This window comes from Haliotis asinina, chromosome 2 (assembly GCF_037392515.1).
Source record: "Haliotis asinina isolate JCU_RB_2024 chromosome 2, JCU_Hal_asi_v2, whole genome shotgun sequence".
Classification (NCBI taxonomy): Eukaryota; Metazoa; Mollusca; class Gastropoda; order Lepetellida; family Haliotidae; genus Haliotis; species Haliotis asinina.
In genome coordinates this window covers 61,801,048-61,828,640 of record NC_090281.1, presented here as the reverse complement: position 1 = coordinate 61,828,640, position 27,593 = coordinate 61,801,048, and the positions used below count along the sequence as shown (strand labels likewise).

Below are 27,593 nucleotides of genomic sequence, written 5' to 3'. Positions count from 1 at the left end.
ACCAGACAATCTAGTGATAAACAACATGAGCATCGATCTGCAACTTGTTAAGTGATGTATCAACCAAGTCAGCATGCCTGACCACCCGATCCCTTTAGTCATCTCTTACAATAAGCACAGTCGCCTTTTATGGTAAGCATAGAATGCTAAAGACCCATTCTACTCAAGACCTTCACTGGGTGGTTATTATAAAGCATCATTACCTATAGTCTATACTATAGTTCACAGTATCAGCTGTGGTAGATATTGCAGCAATTGTCAACAACATCAAAATCACCACCACCACCACCACCACTACCATCATCATCATCATCATCATCATCATCATCATCATCATCATCATCATGTAAATATTTTTCAACTTTTACAATGTATCATAATCATCAAACTTTTAAAGCATTATCAAGTTCACTGTTTTATCATTACCATCAAACTAATGTACCTATGGACATCTTCATCAGTCCATGCTTGTTGTAAGAGGCAATGGGTTTGGACGATCAGACTCGCTGACTGGTTGACAAGTCATCATATCCCAATGCTATTGGTCGATGCTCATACTGTTCATAACCTCTGGTTCAGACTTGATCATTGACAGATCATCAACATCCTGCTGGAATATAGCTGAACATGGAGTAAAACTAAACTCACTAATTCAATCAACCAAACAAATGCTTACAAGACATTCTCGATTCTGCTTAGCTGAATCAAAATTAATCCAACACAAGCATCACCGTGGAAGAAACAACCTTGCTAGTTGCGAACAGTACACTTTATACCGTCTAACATTTAGGGAAGGACCTCTCCTGTATGTGAAAGGTACCCCTACAAACCAGACATGCGTCAAGCCTGTTTTTAGCCCCACTAACGTTTCCCCTGCATCGGTGAACACCAAGACTGCACATGAATGGCATATCTGTCAATACCCCCAAGACGTACCACCCTCCCTCTCCTCCAGCAGACAGTCCACGAAATGCCACTCTCCAGACTTAGATTTAGTGGGAGTTGACATTAATGCTGTTTACTATCAAGTCATACAACAGCTAGTCAGATCAATGGTACAGTAGACTTTAACACTGTTTACTATCAAGTCATACAACAGCTAGTCAGATCAATGGTACAGTAGACTTTAACACTGTTTACTATCAAGTCATACAACAGCTAGTCAGATCAATGGTAAGTTGACTTTAACACTGTTTACTATCAAGTCGTACAACAACTAGTCAGATCAATGGTAAGTTGACTTTAACACTGTTTACCAGTCCGAGACGTAACGTGTACGCGAGACGGCCTATCGTCTCTTGTCCACGAGACGGTGCGCTCCGCGGTACTAACTGAAGCGCTTCCCCCTAATTAATTCAATCACCGTGGAACCACCTCGATTGGGTGCGAACACGATGCAGGGTAATTAAAGCGTCCCGTAAAATCCCCAAGGGTGGTGGGGTACTTGACAGTCGTGAATGAACAGGTTTTTCGATCTCGGATGCCACGCTTTCGTCATTTGCACTGAACAGATTACAACCTGCAGAATACAAGTTGTTTGTCCGACAAAATATTTACAATCATCCTAGGTTGATGCATACTTGGCCTCTGTATTTTCGATTTTTTCGGCACGTGAAAACATCGGGAAAGCAGAATACCACGCCCAAGGTCGGCTGTTTACACATGCCAATTACACAAAAATCAACTCATCGCTCATGAAAAGGTGATTTATTTCATTTTAATGTATTACTGGTGGAAATGTCAACGTATTCATCTTGCAGAAAGTTACAGAATATTTTGAAACTAACACGACCCCTACCGCATCTTGCATGAATCAAAACTTTGCCAATTTCGTCAAAAGTAATCCTGCGAAAACTATTAAATCATTTGCATATTTTTCGGAAGTGACGTACGTCCATTGTGTAACTCCACACAGCACACTGAAAAAAGGGACTCGCGGTGCCAGCCAAAGCTGACATCTCGTACTGATCAAAATTAGTGTTATACTAAAATACCTGCTTCGATATTTCATTACAGCTCATGGTGTTGACATGTGGATATCGTATCTTCCAGAGTACATATCAGTTTATGCCCGCATTAGCCGTGCATGCTGTTTTACAGAACATACAGTCCCTGTAAACGTGCGCGACTGTTTCAGCCAATCGTGAACCCCTCGTATGTGAGGTGTTATCCGAACGAAGTGAGCATGCAGTTTCATCAGTATACACACTATTTTGTAAACACATCTGAAAAAATGTTATTGATGTATGAAAATTAGGCTATGATGCATATCTCTCTGAATATCTGCACGGGTATGAATCTGCAATACTTCATTGCCAAGACGATTACAGCAAACAGATTTGTAGTCTTAGCTAGTGTTCACCATTGGAACCGAACCAAATGCAAACGTTTCTGAACCTCTTGAAAGAGAAATGATGTTTCTTTTAAGACCACCGTAAATAGATGTGCATTGTGTAAAATGGCAGAAGTTGGGAAGAAAACAAACTAATTAGACGGTAACTGTTATAAGGTTTCTGGTGAGCCGCTCAAAAGGGCTCACTGATCTCGTGTTTGCTTATTGCAAGTTGAGGATGGTGTTCCTCTGTACGGTCCAGCTTGCGAATGATGACTTGTTGATCATGAAAATGCATATAAGTAACTTGAAACTAATTTATGCCTTCGGAAATTGACATGATTTGATAAAGGCATTTAAAAAAAGAAATCACACTTTGTGACATAATTTCGAAATGAAAAAAGTACGAAAATACAAATTTAAATAAGGAAATATAACGCCCCCTGCAGGTTGTAATATCTTTCGCCCCCTCTTTCGATCAAACTCCATATGACCTGGCGGATACATTACGCATTCGGTAAGATCATGTTAAGTCTACAAATCATCATTTTCTGAAGAATTGTGCATCATGTCGACGATTTGCTTAACATCCCTCATCCTGGAAGACATCATTCCTCCATCCCCTTCAGTGTGCACAGTATATTCAGGTGAGAATGTGTTGTTTCACTTACCCTGTACACATACAGGCAACTTCAATTAGATCGAATACATACGTATTTGCATACATACCTTTTCTACAACAAAACTAACAACACACATTACCAGATCTACTTCAGGTAAAAACTGGGACTTTCTTGTTTACACATATTCTATGTATATGCTTGAAACAGAAAAGGTTTTCGTTCCTGGAAGACAGCATGGCCAGTGGAAGACAACCAGCCCCGTGTATAATCCTGCATGCTGCGTTGGACTGGGAACGGCCAAATGCCCGTTTCCGCCAGGAGTCAGCAGAATGAGGGAACACGCACATTCCTGAGAACATTGCACTATTTGTTATAAAAACGAAAATGTATGAAGCTTTCACTGAATGTTTTAGACGTATGCAGTGTTTACGAATGGTGTTTCACAGTAACAGGACATTGGATCCTGTAAGTTTCAGATGTCTGTCTGACCCAGTGAAAATTCACAGGACCCACAGAAAAAAAGTTAAACACACATTTCAGATTTAACATTTCTCATTATTGGCTTTGAAATTATTAACATTATATAATGACAAACATTATAAACATAAATTTAGAAACAGTGAACAAGTATTACATGCCACAAATAACAACTTCAGACAAAAGTTATTGTGACATATTCAGTCAGACACTGGGGCCAGCAGGTTGGGGACTTTTGTCTGACCGTTGGCAAATCTGCCAGATTTGTCAGAGGGTCAGACACTATTCGTGAACACTGTGTATGTAGTACAGCTATGGTTATGAAACACAGGTACATATTTCAAATACATCAGTGCGGCGAATTGTGCTTGTCTTGGTTCATCTTTTTGGCCGAATGCAACACAATTAACATTCATTTGGATTACGCAATTTATTGTATCACACACGTGACGCTGGAGTGAAGGCTGGGCCGAACGCGGCCAGGCATAGTTAATGACTGTAGTTGGGTATCACTGAATATACAGGTGGAGACAGGCAACAGGTGTGATGCAGTACAGCACGTTACTTCAGGGTGTGTACATCTAATGAGTTTGCAGACAGTTTACACGGCTATCTGGTGGACACGGGGGGCGATTGTGCAATTTCCTGTTTACGGTGCCTTTGTCGTTCGAGGTATATTTTATGATAGCTTGAAAACACATAATTAAATGCTAATTATATGTATTCCGTTTCCTGTTTGTGTTTGATAATCTGTGAAAGGCCATAGAAATGTTTATTTTGTGGTGACAAATATTCAAGTCGCATGGAGGTGGGCAAAATAGCGTTTTCTTACTTCATTCCGATTGAACTGATCACGTGATAACGATCTCTCACGTGATAATGAGATGACATATTTATGAGGAAGAAAGGAATAAAATTGTTCCAGATGATTACAAACTCAAAATATTGTCCATAGCATTACTGATCGACGACTTATAAACAGATTTTTATTGCTTAATGTTATAATGTTTTTCAAAGTGTTCTGTTTTGGTATGAAGGAGTTATTCTTGTACTGATTATCTTCGAAGAGTACTTGAAAGTGCTGTGCGTCGTTGTCAACACTATCATCGGCTTTCCTATCTTTTACTTTGGTAGATGATTTAAACAGTATTCATAGATAAAAACAATACATTCAAAGCCAACACAGAAATATATATTTTATGTATATGCGTGAAATAGGAAGGGTTTTCCTTCCTGGACGACAGCATGGACAGGGGAAGACAACCAGACCCAGCTACAGTCCAGCATGTTGGTTTGGACAGCCTTTTCAGCCATCATCTGCAGAATGAAGAGATATGTGTATACCAGGGAGTTTTGCATTATTTGTCATTATTACGTAACCTTTCACTGAATGTTTTATATGTATTTAGTATAACTATGGAAATAGTTATATATTCTCGGACACAGGTGCATGTTCAAAATTCTTCAGTACGGCGAATTGTATTTGTCCCATGACAGAATGAAACACAAATAAATTTCACACAGATTATGCAATATCACACACGACACTGTTTTCCAGCAATGATTAAGACGGAATGAAGAGGATGCAGTCAGGCATAGTTTATGACTGCAGTTGATTAGCCCTGAATATACAGGTAGGAGACTGGAAACCCATTTATTGGGTTTGGAGACAGCATATTTGCAGACAGTTGACACGGCTGTCTTGTGGACACTGCCAGCCACTGTGCAGTTTCCTGCTTACGATGCTTTTATCGTCCGTGGTAAACTTAAAAACGCACAATTAAATGCTAACTATTTTGTTTGGTGTTGTTAAGCTGGTAAAAGACAGAATCATGTTTATTCAGTTGTGACAAAAATTCAGTTGATATGTAGGTGAGCAAAATCTGCTCAGGGAAGTGGCATCTTCCGTGTGTAACAGGGATGGCTCGACTGATTTTATTGCTGTAGTTGACTAATAATACAGCTTTGAAACAATGTCAGTCTAAGTAAACTCAGTCTCAATGTTATTCCTTAAACTCCACCACTGAGTTTAACAAAACCTAGCAGAAGGTCGCATCAGGCAACCTTTGAGCGACCTATGACCGCCCAATCAATAGCGAGACGGTTATATAGATTTAACCAATCAGACAACGGCTACTACTTAGGGGCACAGATCTCTCCACAAACAACAATCCGCAGAAAATACAGATATTTGACCTGCGATATATACGCTTTGGGGTTTCTGTTGACATGGTGACCATTGGCTAATATTTCTGCAAGATGAGATCCCTTGAATATTGCCAAAACACTGTTTTCGGAGACAGTTAACTCTGTTGTCATGGTTGTAATGTGCGCCGTGTGAATCACCCAGAAGCGATCATACGCTAAATAACATTCAGAATCGTTCGGGTACGAACCTTTTCGAGATAAAAAGTTCAAAAGGTGTGTGCGAATGTCCACTTTCGCGATTTGGAAAGCTGTGTTCTGATTGGTCAGTCCCAAAGGTTACCTGACGCGACCTCCCATAAGGTTTTGTTAGACTCAGTAATGGAGCGTAAGGAAAAGTACTGAGGCTAAGTTTACTTAGACTGGAAACAATATATATGAATACATAAATCTCCGTCTAAATAACTCTTTTTTTTTATCACATTCACGTCATCTGTTTAAAAGTGGAGAAATCGCATTTCTATAACATTACGTGTTGATGACAATGACATAAAACTTAAGGAAATGAGTGGTAATTCCTGCATGCAGTGTATTCAAGAATACATTTTGCTTAAACTATTAAAGATCATGCAGTCCTCTGAAGTTACTTACCACTTGATGCGAGTGAACATATTGAGCACCGGGTCTGCTCCCGTGGCAAAAGGCGTCTCTCGTAGTCGTAACGATCTTGTGGGTAAGGTTTGAGTGTCTGACGAGCAGTGGGAGGAAAGTAGATGTGTTTCAACGCGATGCCACACCTATGTGCGTTCGTGTACTTGAACAAGTACTTGTATGGTGTAAATCTGCATTGAATATGCTTTCAGAACATGTTAAGTTAATGTTTCTATGAAACTGGCACATATGTGAAAATCGTCGTCAAAACCGACTACTTTTGCCTCTCGAACGTCTGTTGATGTTGTGAGGGCGGTGTGTGTGTCTGTGGCCAGTAGCAGGAAAGTAGATGTGTTTCATCGCGATTGTACACCTATGTGCATTCGTGTACACGAACAAGTACTTATACGAGGTAAATCTGCATGGAATAAGCTTTCAGAAACTATAAAGATCATGTTTGTGTGAAATGTGCACATAGGTGAAAATTGCCGTCAAAAACTGACTACTTTTGTTCGTGCTTCTGGGAAGCGTCTCTCGCACGCGTAACGAAATTGTGAGGACGCTGTGTGTGTCTGTGACGAGCGGTGGGTGGAAAGTAGATGTGTTTCATCGCGATTGTACACCTATGTGCATTCGTGTACACGAACAAGTGCTTATACGAGGTAAATCTGCATGGAATAAGCTTTCAGAAAATATAAAGATCATGTTTGTGTGAAATGTGCACATAGGTGAAAATTGCCGTCAAAAACTGACTACTTTTGTTCGTGCTTCTGGGTAGCGTCTCTCGTACGCGTAACGAAATTGTGAGGCCGTTTGTGTGTCTGTGACGAGCGGTGGGTGGAAAGTAGATGTGTTTCATCGCGATTGTACACCTATGTGCATTCGTGTACACGAACAAGTACTTATACGAGGTAAATCTGCATGGAATAAGCTTTCAGAAACTATAAAGATCATGTTTGTGTGAAATGTGCACATAGGTGAAAATTGCCGTCAAAAACTGACTACTTTTGTTCGTGCTTCTGGGAAGCGTCTCTCGTACGTGTAACGAAATTGTGAGGCCGTTTGTGTGTCTGTGACGAGTGGTGGGTGGAAAGTAGATGTGTTTCATCGCGATTGTACACCTATGTGCATTCGTGTACACGAACAAGTACTTATACGAGGTAAATCTGCATGGAATAAGCTTTCAGAAAATATAAAGATCATGTTTGTGTGAAATGTGCACATAGGTGAAAATTGTCGTCAAAAACTGACTACTTTTGTTCGTGCTTCTGGGTAGCGTCTCTCGTACGCGTAACGAAATTGTGAGACCGTTTGTGTGTCTGTGACGAGCGGTGGGTGGAAAGTAGATGTGTTTCATCTCGATTGTACACCTATGTGCATTCGTGTACACGAACAAGTACTTATACGAGGTAAATCTGCATGGAATAAGCTTTCAGAAACTATAAAGATCATGTTTGTGTGAAATGTGCACATAGGTGAAAATTGCCGTCAAAAACTGACTACTTTTGTTCGTGCTTCTGGGAAGCGTCTCTCGTACGTGTAACGAAATTGTGAGGCCGTTTGTGTGTCTGTGACGAGTGGTGGGTGGAAAGTAGATGTGTTTCATCGCGATTGTACACCTATGTGCATTCGTGTACACGAACAAGTACTTATACGAGGTAAATCTGCATGGAATAAGCTTTCAGAAAATATAAAGATCATGTTTGTGTGAAATGTGCACATAGGTGAAAATTGTCGTCAAAAACTGACTACTTTTGTTCGTGCTTCTGGGTAGCGTCTCTCGTACGCGTAACGAAATTGTGAGACCGTTTGTGTGTCTGTGACGAGCGGTGGGTGGAAAGTAGATGTGTTTCATCGCGATTGTACACCTATGTGCATTCGTGTACACGAACAAGTACTTATACGAGGTAAATCTGCATGGAATAAGCTTTCAGAAAATATAAAGATCATGTTTGTGTGAAATGTGCACATAGGTGAAAATTGTCGTCAAAGGCTGACTACTTTTGTTCATGCTTCTGGGAAGCGTCTCTCGTACGCGTAACGAAATTGTGAGGACGCTGTGTGTGTCTGTGACGAGCGGTGGGAGGAAGGTAGGTTTGTTTCAACACGATGATACACCTATGTGCGTTAATGTACACGAACAAGTACATGTACGAGGTAATCTGCGTTGAATAAGCTTTCAGAAAATATCGCAAGAAATATCGCCATGTACATTACGCACGCTTCACACAGTCTCAGACTCAAGACGGATGTTTTGACTGGGCAATTTAGTCAGGCATCAGTTACCTCCCATTAATGACACGCTAACCCGGTCACTTCTACGCGAGATGATTCGCGCAGTTTCGAAGGAAGTAAACATGTTTCAACACAATAACAAACAGGTGTGCGTTGGTGTGCATCGAAAGCTGCATATATATTATGAATCTACGATAAATGAGCTTTCAGAAAATACTAAATGTAAGTTTCTGAAAATTATGCACATAGGTGAAATTCGCAGTTGAATATCGCCAATTTATGCTCAAATTTTGCACATTTTTGTCACTTTTTGACAATTTAATTTCCTCTTTTTATGTTTTCATTCACGTTATCCAATAACTTGACCATCTGTCAATGACTGTAGCAAATTTTGTTTAATTATTTTCACAAATAACAATTTTAGACATGTTTTTGTGTGACATGCAGAATTTCTCTCTCTGTGATCAGGGAGTCACGCGTATGAGTGACCCCCTCTCAGGTAGTCACTTGTACGCGTAACGGGAGACCGTCTCGCGTACACGTTGCGTCCTCTACTGTTTACTATCAAGTCGTACAACAGCTAGTCAGATCAATGATAAGTTGACTTTAACACTGTTTACTATCAAGTCATACAACAGCCAGTCAGATCAATGGTAAGTTGACTTTAACACTGTTTACTATCAAGTCGTACAACAGCTAGTCAGATCAATGGTAAGTTGACTTTAACACTGTTTACTATCAAGCCATACACAACAGCTAGTCAGATCAATGGTACAGTTGACTTTAACACTGTTTACTATCAAGTCATACAACAGCTAGTCAGATCAATGGTAAGTTGACTTTAACACTGTTTACTATCAAGTCATACAACAGCTAGTCAGATCAATGGTAAGTTGACTTTAAAACTGTTTACTATCAAGCCATACACAACAGCTAGTCAGATCAATGGTACAGTTGACTTTAACACTGTTTACTATCAAGTCATACAACAGCTAGTCAGATCAATGGTAAGTTGACTTTAACACTGTTTACTATCAATAATATGATGGCTAGTCAGATCAATGGTACATTTGACTTTGACACTATCTACCATCAACTTACACAATGGCGTGTCAAATCTATGATACAGTTGACTTTAACACTGTTTACTATCAAGTCATACCAGTGTATGAAACTCCTACAAAAAGACAGGAAGCCCACAGGGCTGATAACTGAAAAATGTTGTCGGCCCTGTTAACATGTAACCAGCCCTGTATTATATAATGGAAACTGGGATATGATGTTAAAAGAATTACTTGTAGTGAGGTAAACCTAACCATGTGCAAAAGCAAATTTGATAAAACCATGACTTCGTGGTCACTGTTAATTCATTTAGCATCACTGCCATCAGAAAAGAACAACATTATTCATTGGCTGAAAGCCTTCTCTAGACGAGTCACATTTAGTGTTAGATAAATGGGTAGGTTGATCTGTGGAAGTTAGAGTTTGATTGATCATCAACTACACAGACATCATCTAGTTGCCACAAATGTAAATTATTTTCCAAATATTTCCAGTAGTCAATGACATGGTCAAATATGTACCATTGGAAAATGTATTGGCGCACAGGGCCAGCTATAAACTAAAGTTGTAAGCCCGCCACAGAACTACCAACCAGCGGGCCACCGGGCAGACGCTATTTCATGGTCATACAGAGGCTTGTCAGATCAATGGTACAGTTGACTTTAACCCTGTTTACCATCAAGTAATACAACAGCTTGTCAGATTTATGGCAAAGTTTTGGTGAGGGCTGGCAAGTTTCACAGCTTAACAGCACTGTGGTCTGGAAGAAATTTCATGGAGTTTCATACCCTGCTTTAATACTGTTTTCTACTCAATCATAAACAACATGCCAGATTATTGATATTGATAGTAGAAAGCCCATAGTTTAGTACACTTTAGTCAATATTTCAGCTGTAACTAACCTATCCAGGTACTGATGACAGGAATTATAGTGATTTTAGAATGTTTCATGAATATTTCAGTTATGTCATAGATTATTATATCACATGGTTGTATTAAGAAAACCTCTGTGCATTTGAAGTTCAATGCTTGGGACACTTTTCAGTTCATATACGGCTGAACTGTGAACAGCTTCAAAAGGGAAGTAAAGTGTTAAGTAATGTTCAGTATTAGTTGAATCTAGAGTGTTGTTTTTTGCAAAAAAATCAAGCCACAGTTAAATGTGAGACTGCAAGCAGACTTAAACATGAACAACCTGACCTGAAAGCTATATATATACTGAATAACAAACGATGTGTTTTTAATATGAGAGATAAACATGAATGTTAACTTTTATGAGATTTCATTTTTTTTTAAACTTGTGCTTCTTTTGCTGTTTAGTATACTAACATGACATTTTTAGGCGTCGAACAGGCATATCAAAAGGGTCCATAGTATTATAGTGTTATGAACCTTGAAGGATATTTCCAAAGAAATTAAAGAGAAATACCAGAATTTGGCCAGTGTGTTACATTTAATAGTCGTTAGTGACATGTAAAAAAGTATGATGTTTTACTTAAAACCAATAGCTTTCAAATAAACAAGGCCCTGTGTGGGGTAAAAAAACATGTGAATATCACTAATGACATCAAAACTGGCATCCCAATGATGTCAAACAGGACAGTGTCACAAGTCACAACAGTGCATAGGAACGCGATTTATGGATACACACCATTTGATATTTGCAATTTGTACACAAGATATCCTGTTTCATCATGCACCAGAACCACACTAATTGCATCCTAACACAAGTTGCTCCATTAAGATTCCCTCACACAAAGCAGGAATCTGGTTTCAGTCTTCGACTCTATTAACTGTGACTGTAGCAAGTCGTTCACAAGAGATTTTAGGTATCACTTCTTTCTGGGTCCTGAATCCTAACAACTGGATGCCTATGTGTGCTATTCTAGCCATGACTTGCCACACGCCTGGTATGAGGGCATGTACATAATGACCTATGCTTGTAGCCATCCCAAATAAACACTTAATGCTCCTCCATAGGAACACAGGATGCCCACTACTCATATCACCAACGTCTGGGTATCAACACACTCACCTTCACATGCTGAGACTACAGCCTGTAGGTGTCAAGGAAGCACTTTACAACTACAATTTGTTCGTTTATTTGTTGTTTACCACAACACTCAGCAATATTCCAGCCATATGGCAGCAGTCTGTTAATAATCAAGTCTTGAACAAAACAATCAGTGACCAACATCTTGAACATAGATCAACACAGGTAGGATGTGATGACATGTGTCAACACAGTCAGATAGCCTGACCATCCCATCTTATTGGTCACTTCTTGTGACAAGCATGGGTTGCTGAAGATCACTTCTAACCCAGATCTTCATGAGTAAAAGATCTTTAAATAGTTACAAACACAACAATGAGCGTCATCCAACAAAAAAGAGTTTTACCATTTTTAAACTGAACCTTCAGAGTCAAGTGTCACAGGCTCAATGAATGTTAACAGTGAATAATTTAAAGGTCCTCATATTCAAAGCAGCAAACCTCAAGGACCCTAGGACCAGCATAATTTAAAAACCTGTGAATATTCACATCATAAAAAATATGTCTGTACTAACATCAATATCAAAGGAAACTAAATATATAAACCAGTCTCTGACATATACATCAGCTTGAAAAAGGTGTTATTACTCTGTTAATGCTACCAAATTTTCAGAATTGCTGGATCTGACAGCAATGGTTTTAGAATACATAGATAAACACAAGGTTGGAAGTTTGTTATTTCACAGTGTTTATCAGTGAGTCCTGTCCTGATAACTGCATGTTTCTGTAGTGTACGTAATGGAGGCAAATGAAGTACCTGCTGCTGGTGTACTACGTCTAGGACCTACGGCCATGTGGTAGTTGTAGTAACTAATGAAGCTGCAGGAACCATTCACTCAGATGGGTGTAACAGGTAATCTTGTGAGTAGGGGCAGTTAATTTAATGAGATTGGTGTAGTAGTAGTAGTAGTAGTAGTAGTAGTAGTAGTAGTAGTAGTAGTAGTAGTAGTAGTAGTAGTAGTAGTAGTAGTAGTAGTAGTAGTAGTAGTTGTTTTAATTGATTAACACCGCACTCAGCAATATCCCAGCTAAATGGCAACAATTCGCAAATAATTGAGTTTAGATCGGACAATCCATTGATCACCCATTCAATTGCATAAGTATTGATCTACTGAGTTGGGATACAATGACATGAGTGAATTAGTGGTGGTGGTTGTTGTAACCACTCGCCATCTTCTTGCATTGCTGCAACAGTAAACAACAAGTGACCACGTTTGGCCTTCAATGACCCATGTTGGCATTTAGAATGGTCATCCCTCGGTCAGCATGGTCAGTGATGGTAGGCATCAGCTATTCTATGATCTGCCAGATGTACATACAACATGGACATACAAAGACTTGTGTAAACCAGCCCCTCCACAATACAGTCCTCTTTCACCATTTCTTATGACTAAATCTAAGAATGCTCTGATAAAATATGAAAAAAAACAAAACACAATCATCACTGAATATGGTATGATTCAATTTCAAACTTCAACACAGTCAATAACAGAAACTGTTTTTCTTATACATCTAAATCAATATCATAACATGAAATGTTCGAATCTTGCATTCTGATAGGTTAGTCAGCTGTACTTAATCTACAAAACATCATCATTTTCATCAATATGCCTTTCTGCAAAATATAATATTCCTTGGAATCTTTTTTCAAATGAGTAGCTTAAGCACATGACCTTTAAATGATTTTTAAGACCTGTTTCAAATCAGAATTTGACACATGTTGTTTACCATTGTCTGTTGCTTAAGTTTAAAAAAAAACAATGTGTTTGGGGCTCATTGGTGTTCATGGTATCTCTTTTATTTAATCATTCCCCAACTCTACCAGCATCAGTGTACCACCTGGATAAGCTAGTCATGATTTAGCAGCATCTCACTGCCATGTCTACTGGCCATCTCTCAATGAGAAGGATTCCTTCTGTCCCATGCAGTGATAGTACAGCCCAGTGTAGGCATTGTCTGCATAGCTGATGGTGATCTTCAGATGTACATGTACTGGGTCAACTCTCCTCTACCGGCTACGAGAACACTGACTACAGTACATGTATATGCATCATCCTCATCACAATCCTCATCCTCATCATCATCATCACCATCCTCATCCTCATCCTCATCATTATCCTCACCCTCATCCTCATCATCATCCTCATCACTATCATCTTCCTCATCCTCACCCTCATCCTCATCATCTTCATGGGTGCCAGTCAAATCGCCCCAGCGACAAAACGCAACCCAAATTTGGTCAAATCACCCCAGATATTTGATCAAATCGCCCCAGGTTTGCTCAAAATCACCCCAGTGGGGTGTCAAAACGCCCCAGTTTATTCAAAATGGTCTCATATATGCCATAAATGCATGGTTTTGTCAACTTCCATACTATATTCTTCACATAAGATTATGTGTTATATTGTTAGTAATATCCCATGCCTAGGTAACACCGAAATACCAATTATTTGGTAAAGAATTACAATCTGTATAAAACTTCCATGTTACAGCCTTCACATAATACTATGTAGTAATGTTTCTGATAAATATTTAACTAGTAAATTGATAAGAGCAAAAGTAATATTCATGGATAGACAACACTTATAACACCAATTATTTGCATGTTATCTATGCTTTCGTAAATTACAAGAATTAAATGAAAGGATTGTATAAAATGTTTTTTTGGCCGTAAAAGCACAGTTTTTGTCAGCAAGAATGGGACTTAATACATATCAAAACAATCTACAGCTGCTGTTGTAAAAAAGTGCAGCCGTAAATGCATAGGTTTTCTCAACAAGTATAGTATAATACTTATGAAAACAATTTGCTGGGGTTTTTTTTTAATTACTCATGTCAAAAAGTGAGGCCGTAAATTCACAGATTTGGTCAACAAGTATGGTATAATACTTACCAAAACAAGAGTCATCAGAAGATGACATATCCCCCCGGCCCTCACATGTTTGAGAGGACAAATAATCTGAGAGTTACTCATTATTTTTTAGACTAAGTTTGAATTGTTTCCATTTAATTCATGTAAATTGTAAATGCCATATATCTGTAACTAATAAATCACAAAAACCTGTAGAGAGCAAAAGGCACCACTTTGGGGTCTGCCACACATATCTAGAAAGTTTTATGGACAGATATTAAGAAGTTTTTTGAGTTCTGCTCTGGAAACGAAACACACTTCTCACTTTTCAGACTAGGTTCAAAACATTTCCATGGAAACCGAGAAAATAATACATCACAAGAACCTGTACATAGCTAAAGGCACCTCTTAAGGTTCTGACTGATATATCTACCAAGTTTTGCAGGAAAATATTGAATGGTTTTTGAGTTCTGCTCCAGAAACGAAGCCCACCCCACCATAAGACTAACACCAAAATGTTCCATGGAAAAACAAAAAAATATAAATGCCAAAAAATCTGTAAATAGCAAAAGGCACAACCATAGGCTGAGATAACTACATCTGTCAAGTTTGGTCTAAAAATATTGAATGGTTTCTGAGTTATGCTCCGGACAGGACAGGTTCCCCTATACCCTTTACATGCACCATCTGCAAAGAGACACTGATGGAAAGCAGTCCCACAGACCACTCATTTCATGGACGAGTGGAAAGCATGATGTTATGATTACACAATGCCAGACAAACAACTATGCATTTACAGCATTTACAATAAATATTTTATACAAACTTTTTAGTGTATTCAGATTGTAATTCTTTACCAAATAATCGGTATTACGGTGTTGCCTAGGCATGGGATATTACTAATATATAACACATAATATTATGTGAAGAATATAGTATGGAAGTTGACAAAACCATGCATTTATGGTATATATCAGACCATTTTAAATAAACTGGGGCGTTTTGACTACCCTTCTGGGGCGATTTGACCAAACCTGGGGCGATTTGACCAAATATCTGGGGTGATTTGACCAAATTTGGTGGCGTGTTTTGTCGCTGGGGCGATTTGACTGGCACCCATCTTCATCCCCCTTCTCCTCCTCCTCCTTCACATCATCACTGCAGTTGCCATCACCACCACTGCACCATCCCCCTCCTCCTCCTCTACATCATCACTGCAGTTGCCATCACCACCACTGCACCATCCCCCTCCTCCTCCTCCTCCACATCATCACTGCAGTTGCCATCACCACCACTGCACCATCCCCCTCCTCCTCCTCTACATCATCACTGCAGTTGCCATCACCACCACTGCACCATCCCCCTCCTCCTCCTCCTCCACATCATCACTGCAGTTGCCATCACCACCACTGCACCATCCCCCTCCTCCTCCTCCACATCATCACTGCAGTTGCCATCACCACCACTGCACCATCCTCCTCCTCCTCCTCCTCCACATCATCACTGCAGTTGCCATCACCACCACTGCACCATCCCCCTCCTCCTCCTCCTCCACATCATCACTGCAGTTGCCATCACCACCACTGCACCATCTTCATCCCCCTCCTCCTCCTCCACATCATCACTGCAGTTGCCATCACCACCACTGCACCATCTTCATCCCCCTCCTCCTCCTCCTCCACATCATCACTGCAGTTGCCATCACCACCACTGCACCATCCCCCTCCTCCTCCTCCTCTACATCATCACTGCAGTTGCCATCACCACCACTGCACCATCCCCCTCCTCCACATCATCACTGCAGTTGCCATCACCACCACTGCACCATCCCCCTCCTCCTCCTCCTCCACATCATCACTGCAAGTCTTTGAATGTCATTTAGAAGTGAAAATACATAAGAATGAAGATTTTTATGGATATCAACTTCTTTATGAGAGAACACAACGTTTCGGAGTTAATGCTTACTGATGAAGGAGTAAGCATTAACTCCGAAACGTTGTGTTCTCTCATAAAGAAGTTGATATCCATAAAAATCTTCATTCTTATCATCACTGCAGTTGCCATCACCACCACTGCACCATCCCCCTCCTCCTCCTCCTCCTCCACATCATCACTGCAGTTGCCATCACCACCACTGCACCATCCCCCTCCTCCTTGTCATCATCACAATGACTGTTTTGACCATCATCATTACTACTACCACCCCACAGCATCGCCATCATCACAGAATGTACCCTCTACACCATGTATGTTACAATCACTATCTTCACATAACTATCAGCAGCAGCAGCAGCAGCAGCAGTAGTAGCAACCTTATTGATGACCGTATATATTGAAAATAAAGGATGCACATAAATCACAACAAACAACACTGTTTTTCAATAATAATGCTTGTGCAATCCATGCTTTAGTTCCTGGTAACATTTCACTGCCTTAACTGTGTTGAGCACTGAACACTGTGAGAGAGCCCCAGTATCTGCCCATCACTGTGTTCCCCCTAGGTCTCAGCATCTATTTTAATCAGGCTTTGTTCTCAGTTCCCTCCCACAGCTCTAGATATATCTGTTATGCAGCAGGCTTTACACTTAAACATAACACATCAAAGTCAAAGCATATAATTCTAAATGAAGTCTTTACTGCATAAATACATGCCCATAAACAGCAACTTGATAACTTGTCTAACACTTAAGATCCGGGAAGGTCTGGGATAGAAAAGGCCTTCAGCAACCCATGCTTGCCATAAAAAGCGACTATGCTTGTCATAAGAGGCAACTAACAAGATCGGGTAACTTGGTTGACACATGTCATTGTTCCAAATTGCGCAGATCAATGCTAATGCTGTTGATCACTCGATTGTCTGGTCCAAACTCGATTATTTACAGACCGCCGCCATATAGCTGGAATATTGCAGTGTGCGGCATAAAACTTACCTCATTCACTCACTCACTCTCTTAATCTCTCAAAAAAAAAACAATACTAAAATACATTGATTGATTGATTGATTGATAAATGTCGCTCAGCAGTATTACAGCTATGTTGCCTTGGTCTGTAAATTATCAAGATTGGACCAGACAATCCAGTGACTATGGTTTTACACTGTTTTCGCAAACTAAAACAAACTTTGGTTGCTGAGTGAGTGAGTGAGTGAGTGAGTGAGTGAGTGAGTGAGTGAGTTTTTAAACTCCTTTATGCAATATTCCAGCAATATCAGCGGACGACACCAGAAATGGGCTTCACTCATTGCACCATAATGCAAATGGAACCCTGGTCTTCAGTGTGCAAAGCACATGCTTTAACCATTAGGCTACCCCAGTGCCCAAAATATATACAGGATAAACAATAACACCATAACAATCACACACACTCATATTTTGAAAACTCAGTACTGTTTGTGTGATCACTAACCATGCCAATATCACCAATAAGTGCTGTAGGAATTCACAGAAGTAACTCGAGTAATCAAATTACTTTACACTCTTGGTTAGCGAGATGAAATACTGTGAAACTGACATTGCCCAAAATGTTTTGAAATAGTACCTGGGGTTAATTTAGCACCTGTTGAAGCATCAATACTATCAGCTTCCCTACCAGCTGAGCATGATGTTTGTACAACTCCTTCCTCATCAGGAAGGATGAAGATGCCATGTAACCTCTTTAGCATGTTTAGTCTGTAAAGCTGATCCTCAACTTCCTTGTTTTGGGTGTTTTTGTGAGTAGGTAAACAATCACATTTACCATATTTACAAAATATCATAATATATGCTTACATAATGTGATAAATCTGTACATGTAAATCAATAAAACAGAAATATCCACATGGGCTTATTCAAATTCATAATACATTTTTCTGCAATGTTCACTTATTTATAATGCATATGGAAACAAATGCAGCTTTAGATGCTCGCAAATCTGGCCATCTTTCATTTGCTTACATCCATTGATGCACAGGGCAGAAGCCATGTTATCTGAAGGAGACGATCTCAGAGCAACAACCCTGCTTACTGATACCTCCATGCATGACATGCCACCAATGGCTATTTGTTCAATATTTATTGCAGACTCAGGCATTTAGGAGAAGCAAATCTGATTTGTGAGTAGTAAGTGATGCATTTTGAACAGTGAGTGAATCCTAAAGACAAAGTAGGATTGCCATTGTACATGGTTATTGTCTATGGCTACATCAGTTAACTCGTGTCATTTACTTTTAATGGCATGGTGCTCAACCAAAAACATGTGCTCATACTCTTCATTACGTTGCCAGTTGCAAAGAATTTAGGTTTGCCGAAATTTCGCAAGAGACAAATATCATCTGGACAGATTTGTGATTTTGTACATTTGTATGACATCATTAGTTATAGCTGCCAAAAATTGAAAGAGATCTTTATGATGTTTTGAATGACAATGATCAATTGTCCAACAAACAAATCATTCTGAAACCCTTACATGAATTCATTTGCTAAGAAAAATTCCATCATGTCATGGTATCTTCATGGTCACGATGTTTGTTAGAAAAAGGAAAACACTTTTGGGGGGCAAACTCATAAATGCTTAACCATCCATTATCCATAACATTCATCTAAAAGTAAGAATAAATTTTAAAAATTACGAAGGGATCATTCATCTTTTGCCATGCTCAACCATGACAGTAATTGTTTTGTGTGTATGTGGCAATCACATGACTAGAAGTGGAAGCTGAAAGATATGTACAATGAATGAAGACTTTTAACAAGCATAAAGAAATAACAGCTTCGGTATATTTATAAATAGAAATCTTACCCCAAATACTGGCAACATCTTCCAATCCCGCTGCCATGACACTAATTATGAATCATATTCCTTAAAATCACCAAACAAATCCACCGACATCATCCAGGATGTACATCCAAATGGATAAAAGGATCAATTTAAGTGATCTACATGACATAGCTGTAATTTGAATTGATTGTGCAGAGCGTGCATGTGACTTACCTGGTTCTCCTCCCGTCACTTACAAGCCCCTCTCCCACTTCCGTAACCACGGCGATGTTACCCAGCAGGCCGTGCTGTCTACTTCCTCATCTCAACCACTCCTCTCAACGACTCACAGACTGCCCTCACAAACTTACAGCATCACCATAAACCCTGTAGAGGTACTACTACAGCAGCCGCAGCTTTCCACACAAGTCGATCAGCCTTGTTCGAGATGCTGTGGGTTATTTTAGGAGAAGCTGGAGATGTTTTCACTCACATAGCCAAACACATCTCATAATTGGTGGAGTCTAACCCGATATTGTGTGTAGCAACACAGAGAGTAAAACCTCTCTGCTATCTACCATAAGGGCATATGTAGGTAAACAATAGCCACATATCAAACAATATGTGTCAGCATTACCCTGTGTAATCACTTTAGGCCTACTTGGGTTTCCACCAAACTTGCACGTAGTCTCTGAATATACATCATTTCGATTGTAACAAAAATACTCTATTTAAATTGAAAAGGAGATCCAGGGAGACCAGATAATGCCTGAACCTGGGGAAATCTATCATGTCTTCATTTAGGTCTTTAGCACTGAAGGGACGGCTAGGCTGTAGGGAAAATAGAATAGTTCAGAGACTGTGAGACACACTAGGTTTCTACCATCAGCTATAACAGTGAGAATGCAGTGAGATAAAACCAGTCTTGTAGCAATTCTGTCAGGATCATAGATACAATGAGATATGACCTGAATACCATGCAAGACAGAAAATAGTATGCTGAATACCATTTCCATGATATTGTGTCCAAGTCTACATAAAGGTCAAGAAGATTGGGTAACTGTCTGATTTTTTTGTTTCCCTGACTATACTCAACAGCAAGACAAGACTTGAACGGTTCAAGACCCTTCGCAAGAAGCAGGTCACTTTTGAAACCTGGTCTCTCCTTGTACATTGACTGACGTCTCCAGCAACCTTAAGCTGCAGGTGCCCAAGTACAATAGGAAGCTGGGCCATGATGTTAATGCCAAGACCTCACATAGGCACATCATCCACTCACGTGTAGGGAACATGGGGTTCCACTACTGCCAAGATATGCTGGAAATTCTGGTCCCTGAGAAGCAATTTCTATTTTGATACTATTCAAAATAATAATTTTGTAATTAATTATTGTAATTCTTAAAAGTATAATTTGAGTCCTAAATGATGAATACTATTTTAAGTATCCAGTGTGTGTCAGTTAAATGATAAAGTAATACCAACAGCAGCTAAGTGGTGTAACTAAATTTTCATGTTTGAAAAAGTGATGATAATCACCACATTACCATCTTGTTTTACACTGATCTGAACCAGGACTGTTGAACATGGAATTATCAGAAAACCTCCAACATTTTATGGGTGCTTCTTGTATTCAGTCAAAAAGATTCCTGAATTCCAAAGTTAGCCAAAAAGTCACTTTGTATTTGTCATGACAAACAAGGCAAAACAAAAATTTTACAGCAAAAATATTGTTGAATAGGTGGAATTACAAGGGCATTCTGATGAGGTATGTGTGGTTGATGAGTGGTTGACATGATGGACATGCTGATACATGGGTTGACTAGCAGGTTGATTTAGGTTGACAGACAGGTTGATATTAGGACTGACAGTCTGACAGAAGCAAATACATCCTACACAAACATCTTATACATCTTTTAAACAGAAACTGTGCTTAAACCAATCAACCAAAACTAACTTATGCCAACAGAATAACTAAACACTGTGTAGCAGATGGTGACAAAGCTACGGATGTTTTGTTCTAACCAACTTGGTTAGGAAATAATCTGTGAAGCATGGAAAATACAAAAGTGAAACTGCACTTCCACACATCACACTGTCATCTGTCCATATGATATGAATCTGTGCCAAAATATTATGAGTCTACAAGCCTATACTTGTGGATCCTGATGAAGGAAATTGTTAGCAAACTTCAAAAGTCTGCTGTCAAATTTTTGCACATTAAGACTGACGTAAAACGTCCATAACTAACTTGAATCAAATCTTTAAAGATGAAATTATGTGTGTCTCAATCCTGAATTCTACCATCAAATCCACAGCTGCCTTGAAATTATTTTACAGATGCAATTGCCTGTAACCAGTTAAATCAAGCATGTATCAGTTTCAGGAAGTTTTCAAACATGATACTCAGCAAAGTCATCAGAATATCAGCACTGCAAAGCAAGGATCAAGTTTTCACAAAGCTGCTAAATGCACATGATGAGGATGCTTGGTTTTTGAAAGCCTGAAATGAGTCACTGACGGGGAATTCAGGCTCAGCTATATTTTACTCTTCAAAACATCTGCAACATGCATTCTATTTCTGCTTCTGAAATAAGAAAAGGCTGTTGTCTTTAGGGGTAACGCCAAGATAACATATAATGGCAGTGTCTTGAACAATTCCAGCCTACAGGTCTGCTGCAGGCACAGCTAACAGCTCATATCATGTACTAGCAGTTGACCTCTTTATCTCATCATGGGTTTCTTTTATGTTGTAACTAGTGGTTGTCTGTCCTATTGTGATGTCCTTGCAATTTGTCCATGTGCTGAAGTTGTCAAAAGTGATGCTTGGCAGTCATGAAATGTGTTACTTGTGTTGATTATCTTAACTGGGACAGAACTGTTTCAACTTGTGACATGGAAGGCAAGTAACAAATGTTCACTGGATGCCATAACTTCATTTATCCCAAATTGAAACATAAATTAGCCCAAGAATCAAAATAGTACCTGGCTGCACAATTCTAGGCCTGTTCTGACTTATTCATTAATCATGCTAATTAGACAACTTTTGTAACTTTTAGATATGCTGACTCCTTTCTACATACTGGTAATACTTTTTTTCCAGAGCTCAAAACTTGGCTTATCAACAGTCAAATATGGTATTGATTTTTGACTAAATTTATAAAAACTATGTGAAGTTGGATATTTGGCTCCTAGGTTATTACCTAGGTTATTATCTAAGAGATTGATTAGACATCCTAAGAATCTGACTTGCAGCCTGTAAAGTGTAATCTACATTATTATGCCTGCTTTGACTGTTAGAGCAATAAGCATTCACCTCATCAATGGAGTTTGGCACTACATAAATGCACATATTATTATTATTTATTATGTGACAATGAACTTTTTCCAACCAGAATCGAGTATGTATGGTTTATGCTGATATTAGCAACATTCCTGCAATATCATGGTAGGGGACACAAGAAATGGGATTCACACTGTGTACCCATGAATTAAACCCAGGTCTTCAACGTGACCGGCAAAGGCTTTAATCCCTAGACTACACCACCTTGCCAAAACTGGAATTGAAATTCATGTTCACATATATGCAACAATAGCAGAAAACATGGCTTGTTCTTCAAAAACATGATCATAAACATGAATATAGGGAATTACAATGTTAATATCATGCAAAGTTAGTCTGATACATTTAAGAAAATACTGTTTAAAAACACAAATCCTCATTTTGAAAAAAAAAAAATCAATAATATTTTCCAATTTGCATTACTGGCACTTTGTTTGGAGTCCAGATAATTGATATCACTGTAGTTTATTTTTCTTAACTGTTTCAGACAACTGTGTATATAAACATGATAAACTGTTGACAGATGGGATTCACATGAAGCTTCATATTTGGTAGGAATGTGTGAAGTGTGTGTTGTAGTTCATCAAACAAAGATGACACATGGCCAATTTCAGCAGCTGTGGGTATTTGGAAACAATATAATCATGATTGTTCATCAGATTTCACGAGAGTAAAGCCTCCTAAAGAAGCTCAACAGACATTGCCATAGTAACAGAGACCTACAGAGGCCACGATGAGGTGATGCTTTCGTCCCCTCTCACACATTGTTCAAAATAATGTCAACTAGCACAAAACTTTGGCATCACCAATTTTATGACAGTCTCACTGTTATTTACAGTATACCGCAGTATTCTAACTGCAAGATGGTGGTATGACATGAAAAAAAATTGGACCAGATAATCAAGTGACTGACTAGATGATCAAGTGGGTATGCAGACATACCATCAACTATGTCACAGAAACTGACTACTGACCTATTTGGTCACCTGTAAGGACCGGCACCTTAACTCCCTGGATGCAGAGGGTTTTTTTCAGGCGCACATGTGCATAAGGTTCGAAAAGTGAATGTTGTGTGAGAATTGGTCCTGGATCTGCATTACAGCTATAAAATTACATAGAAATGTAGAATATTAAATTTCGTATCCATTGATATAAATGTAAGTGAACTACCTCAGCCATTTGTGACATAGATACTCTTAGCTGTTGTCCAAAATTTTCTATGCGTTAACCAAGTGGGTATGCAGACATACCATCAACTATGCCAGAGAGACTGACGACTGACCTATTACTATTTGGTCGTCTTTAAGGAACAGCAGATTAAATCCAGCACTACCCCAGTCATCAATAGACAATGACATACATTCATGACTTTAACAATAACAGTTTTAATTTGCATTCCACAAAAAAAGACCACCACTTACTGACTGGCTGCTGTTTCCACACAAGGAATGAATCATGTAAGCTGTGACCAGTCATTTTCCTATAAACATGCTTGTTGATTTTAATGGCCTCGTGATATCTTTTCCTTCAGGTACAGTGTGATATGAACCATGGAACTTGAAAGCTATTGTCCTGTTTCAACCTTTTAGCATGTTTAGTCACTTGTGTACAGCTATGGGACATAACTCTGCACAGTTAATAATCAATAACAATAGGATATATCATTCATACTGGCAAACCTGCAAGCACCTGCACACATACACACATACCCCACACACGTACACATACACAAATAGTCCTAAGAACCTGCATGTTCATGGAAACCCTGACACATAAATCTGCCTTTCACAAGAACAGGTAATGAAATGCAAGAAGTCTTTTGAGGTATTGAGATTAATTTCATAGAAGAGTCACACGTCCAAACTTCGATGAACATTTGAATAAATGAATGAGGTAGATCAGCATTGATAGTGCTTGGAAAGAAACCTTTCAAAATTTCCCACCAGACCACAGGACCAGCGAGAGGAGAATAATTAGTGGTCGTGCCTGTATTTCACAACATTTGTAACATTCACTGATTTACTTCACTATCAACACAAAAGTCACTGGCCACTTAAAACGTATCATTTAGCGGTCTTAGCGATGACACAAGTTTATGGATATGCTTGAAAACCGTATAAGAGAACCTATATCAAAACATCGCCAAAACAGAAGACGTTATCATCCATGAACGTGTGTCATCTCTAGACCAGCGACCTCTTGAATGTCACTCAAACAAATCATTTCATGGTCCTGATGAATTTTCACAAGTCAGGGACCACAGGGTCAGTTTAAATTCCACAAACTGCTATAGCTACTAAACACATCCATGTTGTACAGAACAGATACACACACTCGGAGCAGAACACAGTCTCCAAGTCAGGAACCATGTGCCAATACAGATAGCTAAAACAACATCCCTCTCAAATTACAGATGACCCAATCTTGTATATCTTAAAACAAGGATCATGAATTGGGAAAATACCATAGGATCACACAGATTATTGTATACATTTATCATTCTGATTAACATGGGCTTCTCTACAAGCTCTAGGAAACATTTCACTTTTGTTATGGAGGCTTGCTGAATAGACAGTGCTGTAAGATAAGGTAGACACAGTTGTTTCTCTTAACCATGCTAAGCACAGATTAGTCCTACTGTGTTTGTTTCAAACTACAGATTAATGGTTCACACTGCATTTAGCAATTCTCAAACAATTTCACCAGGTCAAGAATTAAGTTGAGAGTGAGGCCAACACATGAACTCATGCATGAGTCTGCCTTTCAGCCATGTATGACTTTCTGGCTATGTGGAACATTCCATCATTTAACTTACTTGACATGTTTCAAGGATTTTCACTGTTAAAGTTACAAAAACAAATATTGCAACGATGTGTCACTGGTCTGTAAATAACTGACTCTGGACCAGACAATGTAGTGATCAACACAATGAACACTGATCTACATAATTGGGATATGACATGGGTTGACCAAGTCAGCGAATCTCATCATCCAATCCCATTAGTCCCTCTTATGTCACGTAAGGGATGCTGATGACTAATTCTAACACAGATCTTCACAAATGTCATGTTTACAGGGAAATTATGTTGATCATGCCACAAGTACATGTAATGAACATGTTCGTGCATCCACGACAGATGGATATGAGCAATAAAAATTAAAATGGATCCTACAATGAATAGTGACAAACAATCTACCGAAGAAGTGAGTAGATAAATGTTGCTTTAAACTGCAGCAGCAACTTTTCAGCCATTTATATCTAATAACAGCCATTTATATCTAATAACAGCCATTTATATCTAGAAAACCAAGTAATTTCCCACATGCAAACATGTAGAATAAGCATTATGATGATGTCAAGCATACAGTACACATGTACCTAGAGATGTCAACCCCAAAGTGTTACAAATAGTAATTTCAAAGATCTCTAGAGGAGAGCTACATAATGTGAGATAAGGTTTGTTTCACTATTTAAAAACACAACTATTTAAGTACACCTGAGCATCAGCAACCAGAACAGCAAACTGATTCATACTGACCAGGATCACTGACAACTAGTTAAAACGTAACTCCATTCAAGCATACATGTACCTCCTTGTAATTCCTTAAGCTTTCACTTGATTTTCACGTTTTGCTCGCTATCCGGATGATTTTCGAAAATATCCAAAATGTCCAGATAAACGGGGTTCGACTGTATCTACCAATTCTTGTTGAACAGTTTGGGTGTTATGTTCCAAAAATGAAAGGATTTCAAACAAACAGACTGAGACTATATCCCATTACATGCTGGGGGATAATGATTAAGGCACTTGTACCATGTGCACAGATTGCTATATTAGTATTACATTAATACTCGGCACTTTCATGAATAATAAATGTTATGTCACACAGCATTCTCCCAATGAGGGAGCAAGATATAGCTCTGATATCTAATGACAAGGAGTAAAATAGTGTCATCTCTTTATGTCCTTTCAACTTCAAAATGCTTTCAAGAGAATTTAGTCTTACAGGCTGCCAATCATCTTCACACAGAGCTTGAGACATTGGATAATTTAACATTAGGACTATGACTGACAGCCTACCTGTATGTCTGTTTTAATCCACTTGGCATCCAGTCGCACCTGTGGCCAGAGCCTTGCCTCTGCTATCCAACTACCACTCATTTCGCATGTTAGTCATAGGAACTTTCCCCCACTGCAAGAAAAAAAAACAAACAGGTGAGGAAATTACTTGTATTTATTTTTATTTTATTGACAATATATTATCTAACACTCACCTATGTTCTAGATATATGATGGCAATCTGTAAATAGACAGCCACTGATAGACAATCTCGGGATCGACATTATGAGCAATGCCATATGTAGTTGGAATAAGTTATGACAAGTATCACCCAGTTCATCAGGCCAACTTTCCTTAACTTGCAAGTTGCCTCTTTTGACAAGCATGCTTAAGCTACTGAGGTAGAGCTCTAACAGGAAAGTATTACAAACAAAGCCACAGATAACATGCTATTATATCAGCATAAATGTATTTGGTACAGTGCATTTAAGAAATGCAGTTCGCTCTACCACCATGTATAGTGAAATAAAGCACACTTTCGCCCAGAAATATTATAGTTAAAGCATGAGGACGCTTTCGTCCGAGTTCTTTAAAAATATAATGGTTCAGGGCGAAAATGTGCTTTATTACACTATACATGGTGGTAGAGCGAACTGTATTTCTTTTCTAAGATGCTGAATTTAATAATTTCTAAGCCTAATTTCGATTAATCTATGGCAGAAAACAAACGACGATGTCTGTGACCTAAATTAAAAATCCTTGCACAGGGCTAACTGAAGCGCTGTTCTTTTGACGTGTCACCCCCTACATTAACACAAACGTTACCAGAAAAACAAACAATGAACAGTTTGGTGACGGTTTATGTTCGGGTTAAATATCTTCTCTAGATCATTTTAATTACATCTGTGATTCTCTTAAACCATTCAAGGCAATATGACCGTCTCGTTTCTACTACCAATGAAAGTTTAGATCAGTACATTAAGCTGAAGCTGACTAGTCAGTCATGATTGCATTGTGGGAATGTAAACAT

The 27,593-nt window shown here is 39.0% G+C and overlaps 1 protein-coding gene across 1 annotated transcript in view; it reads right to left on the bottom strand.

The window, feature by feature from the left end:
• The window catches only part of LOC137274075 (E3 ubiquitin-protein ligase HERC2-like), a 127,993-nt gene that overhangs the window by 98,503 nt on the left and 1,897 nt on the right, over positions 1 to 27,593 (bottom strand). Inside the window, exon 2 of the mRNA XM_067807064.1 lies at positions 26,585 to 26,696. Within this exon, the coding sequence (XP_067663165.1) occupies positions 26,585 to 26,665 (81 nt within the window). The 5' untranslated portion in view covers positions 26,666 to 26,696. The remainder of the gene's footprint in view (positions 1 to 26,584; positions 26,697 to 27,593) is intronic.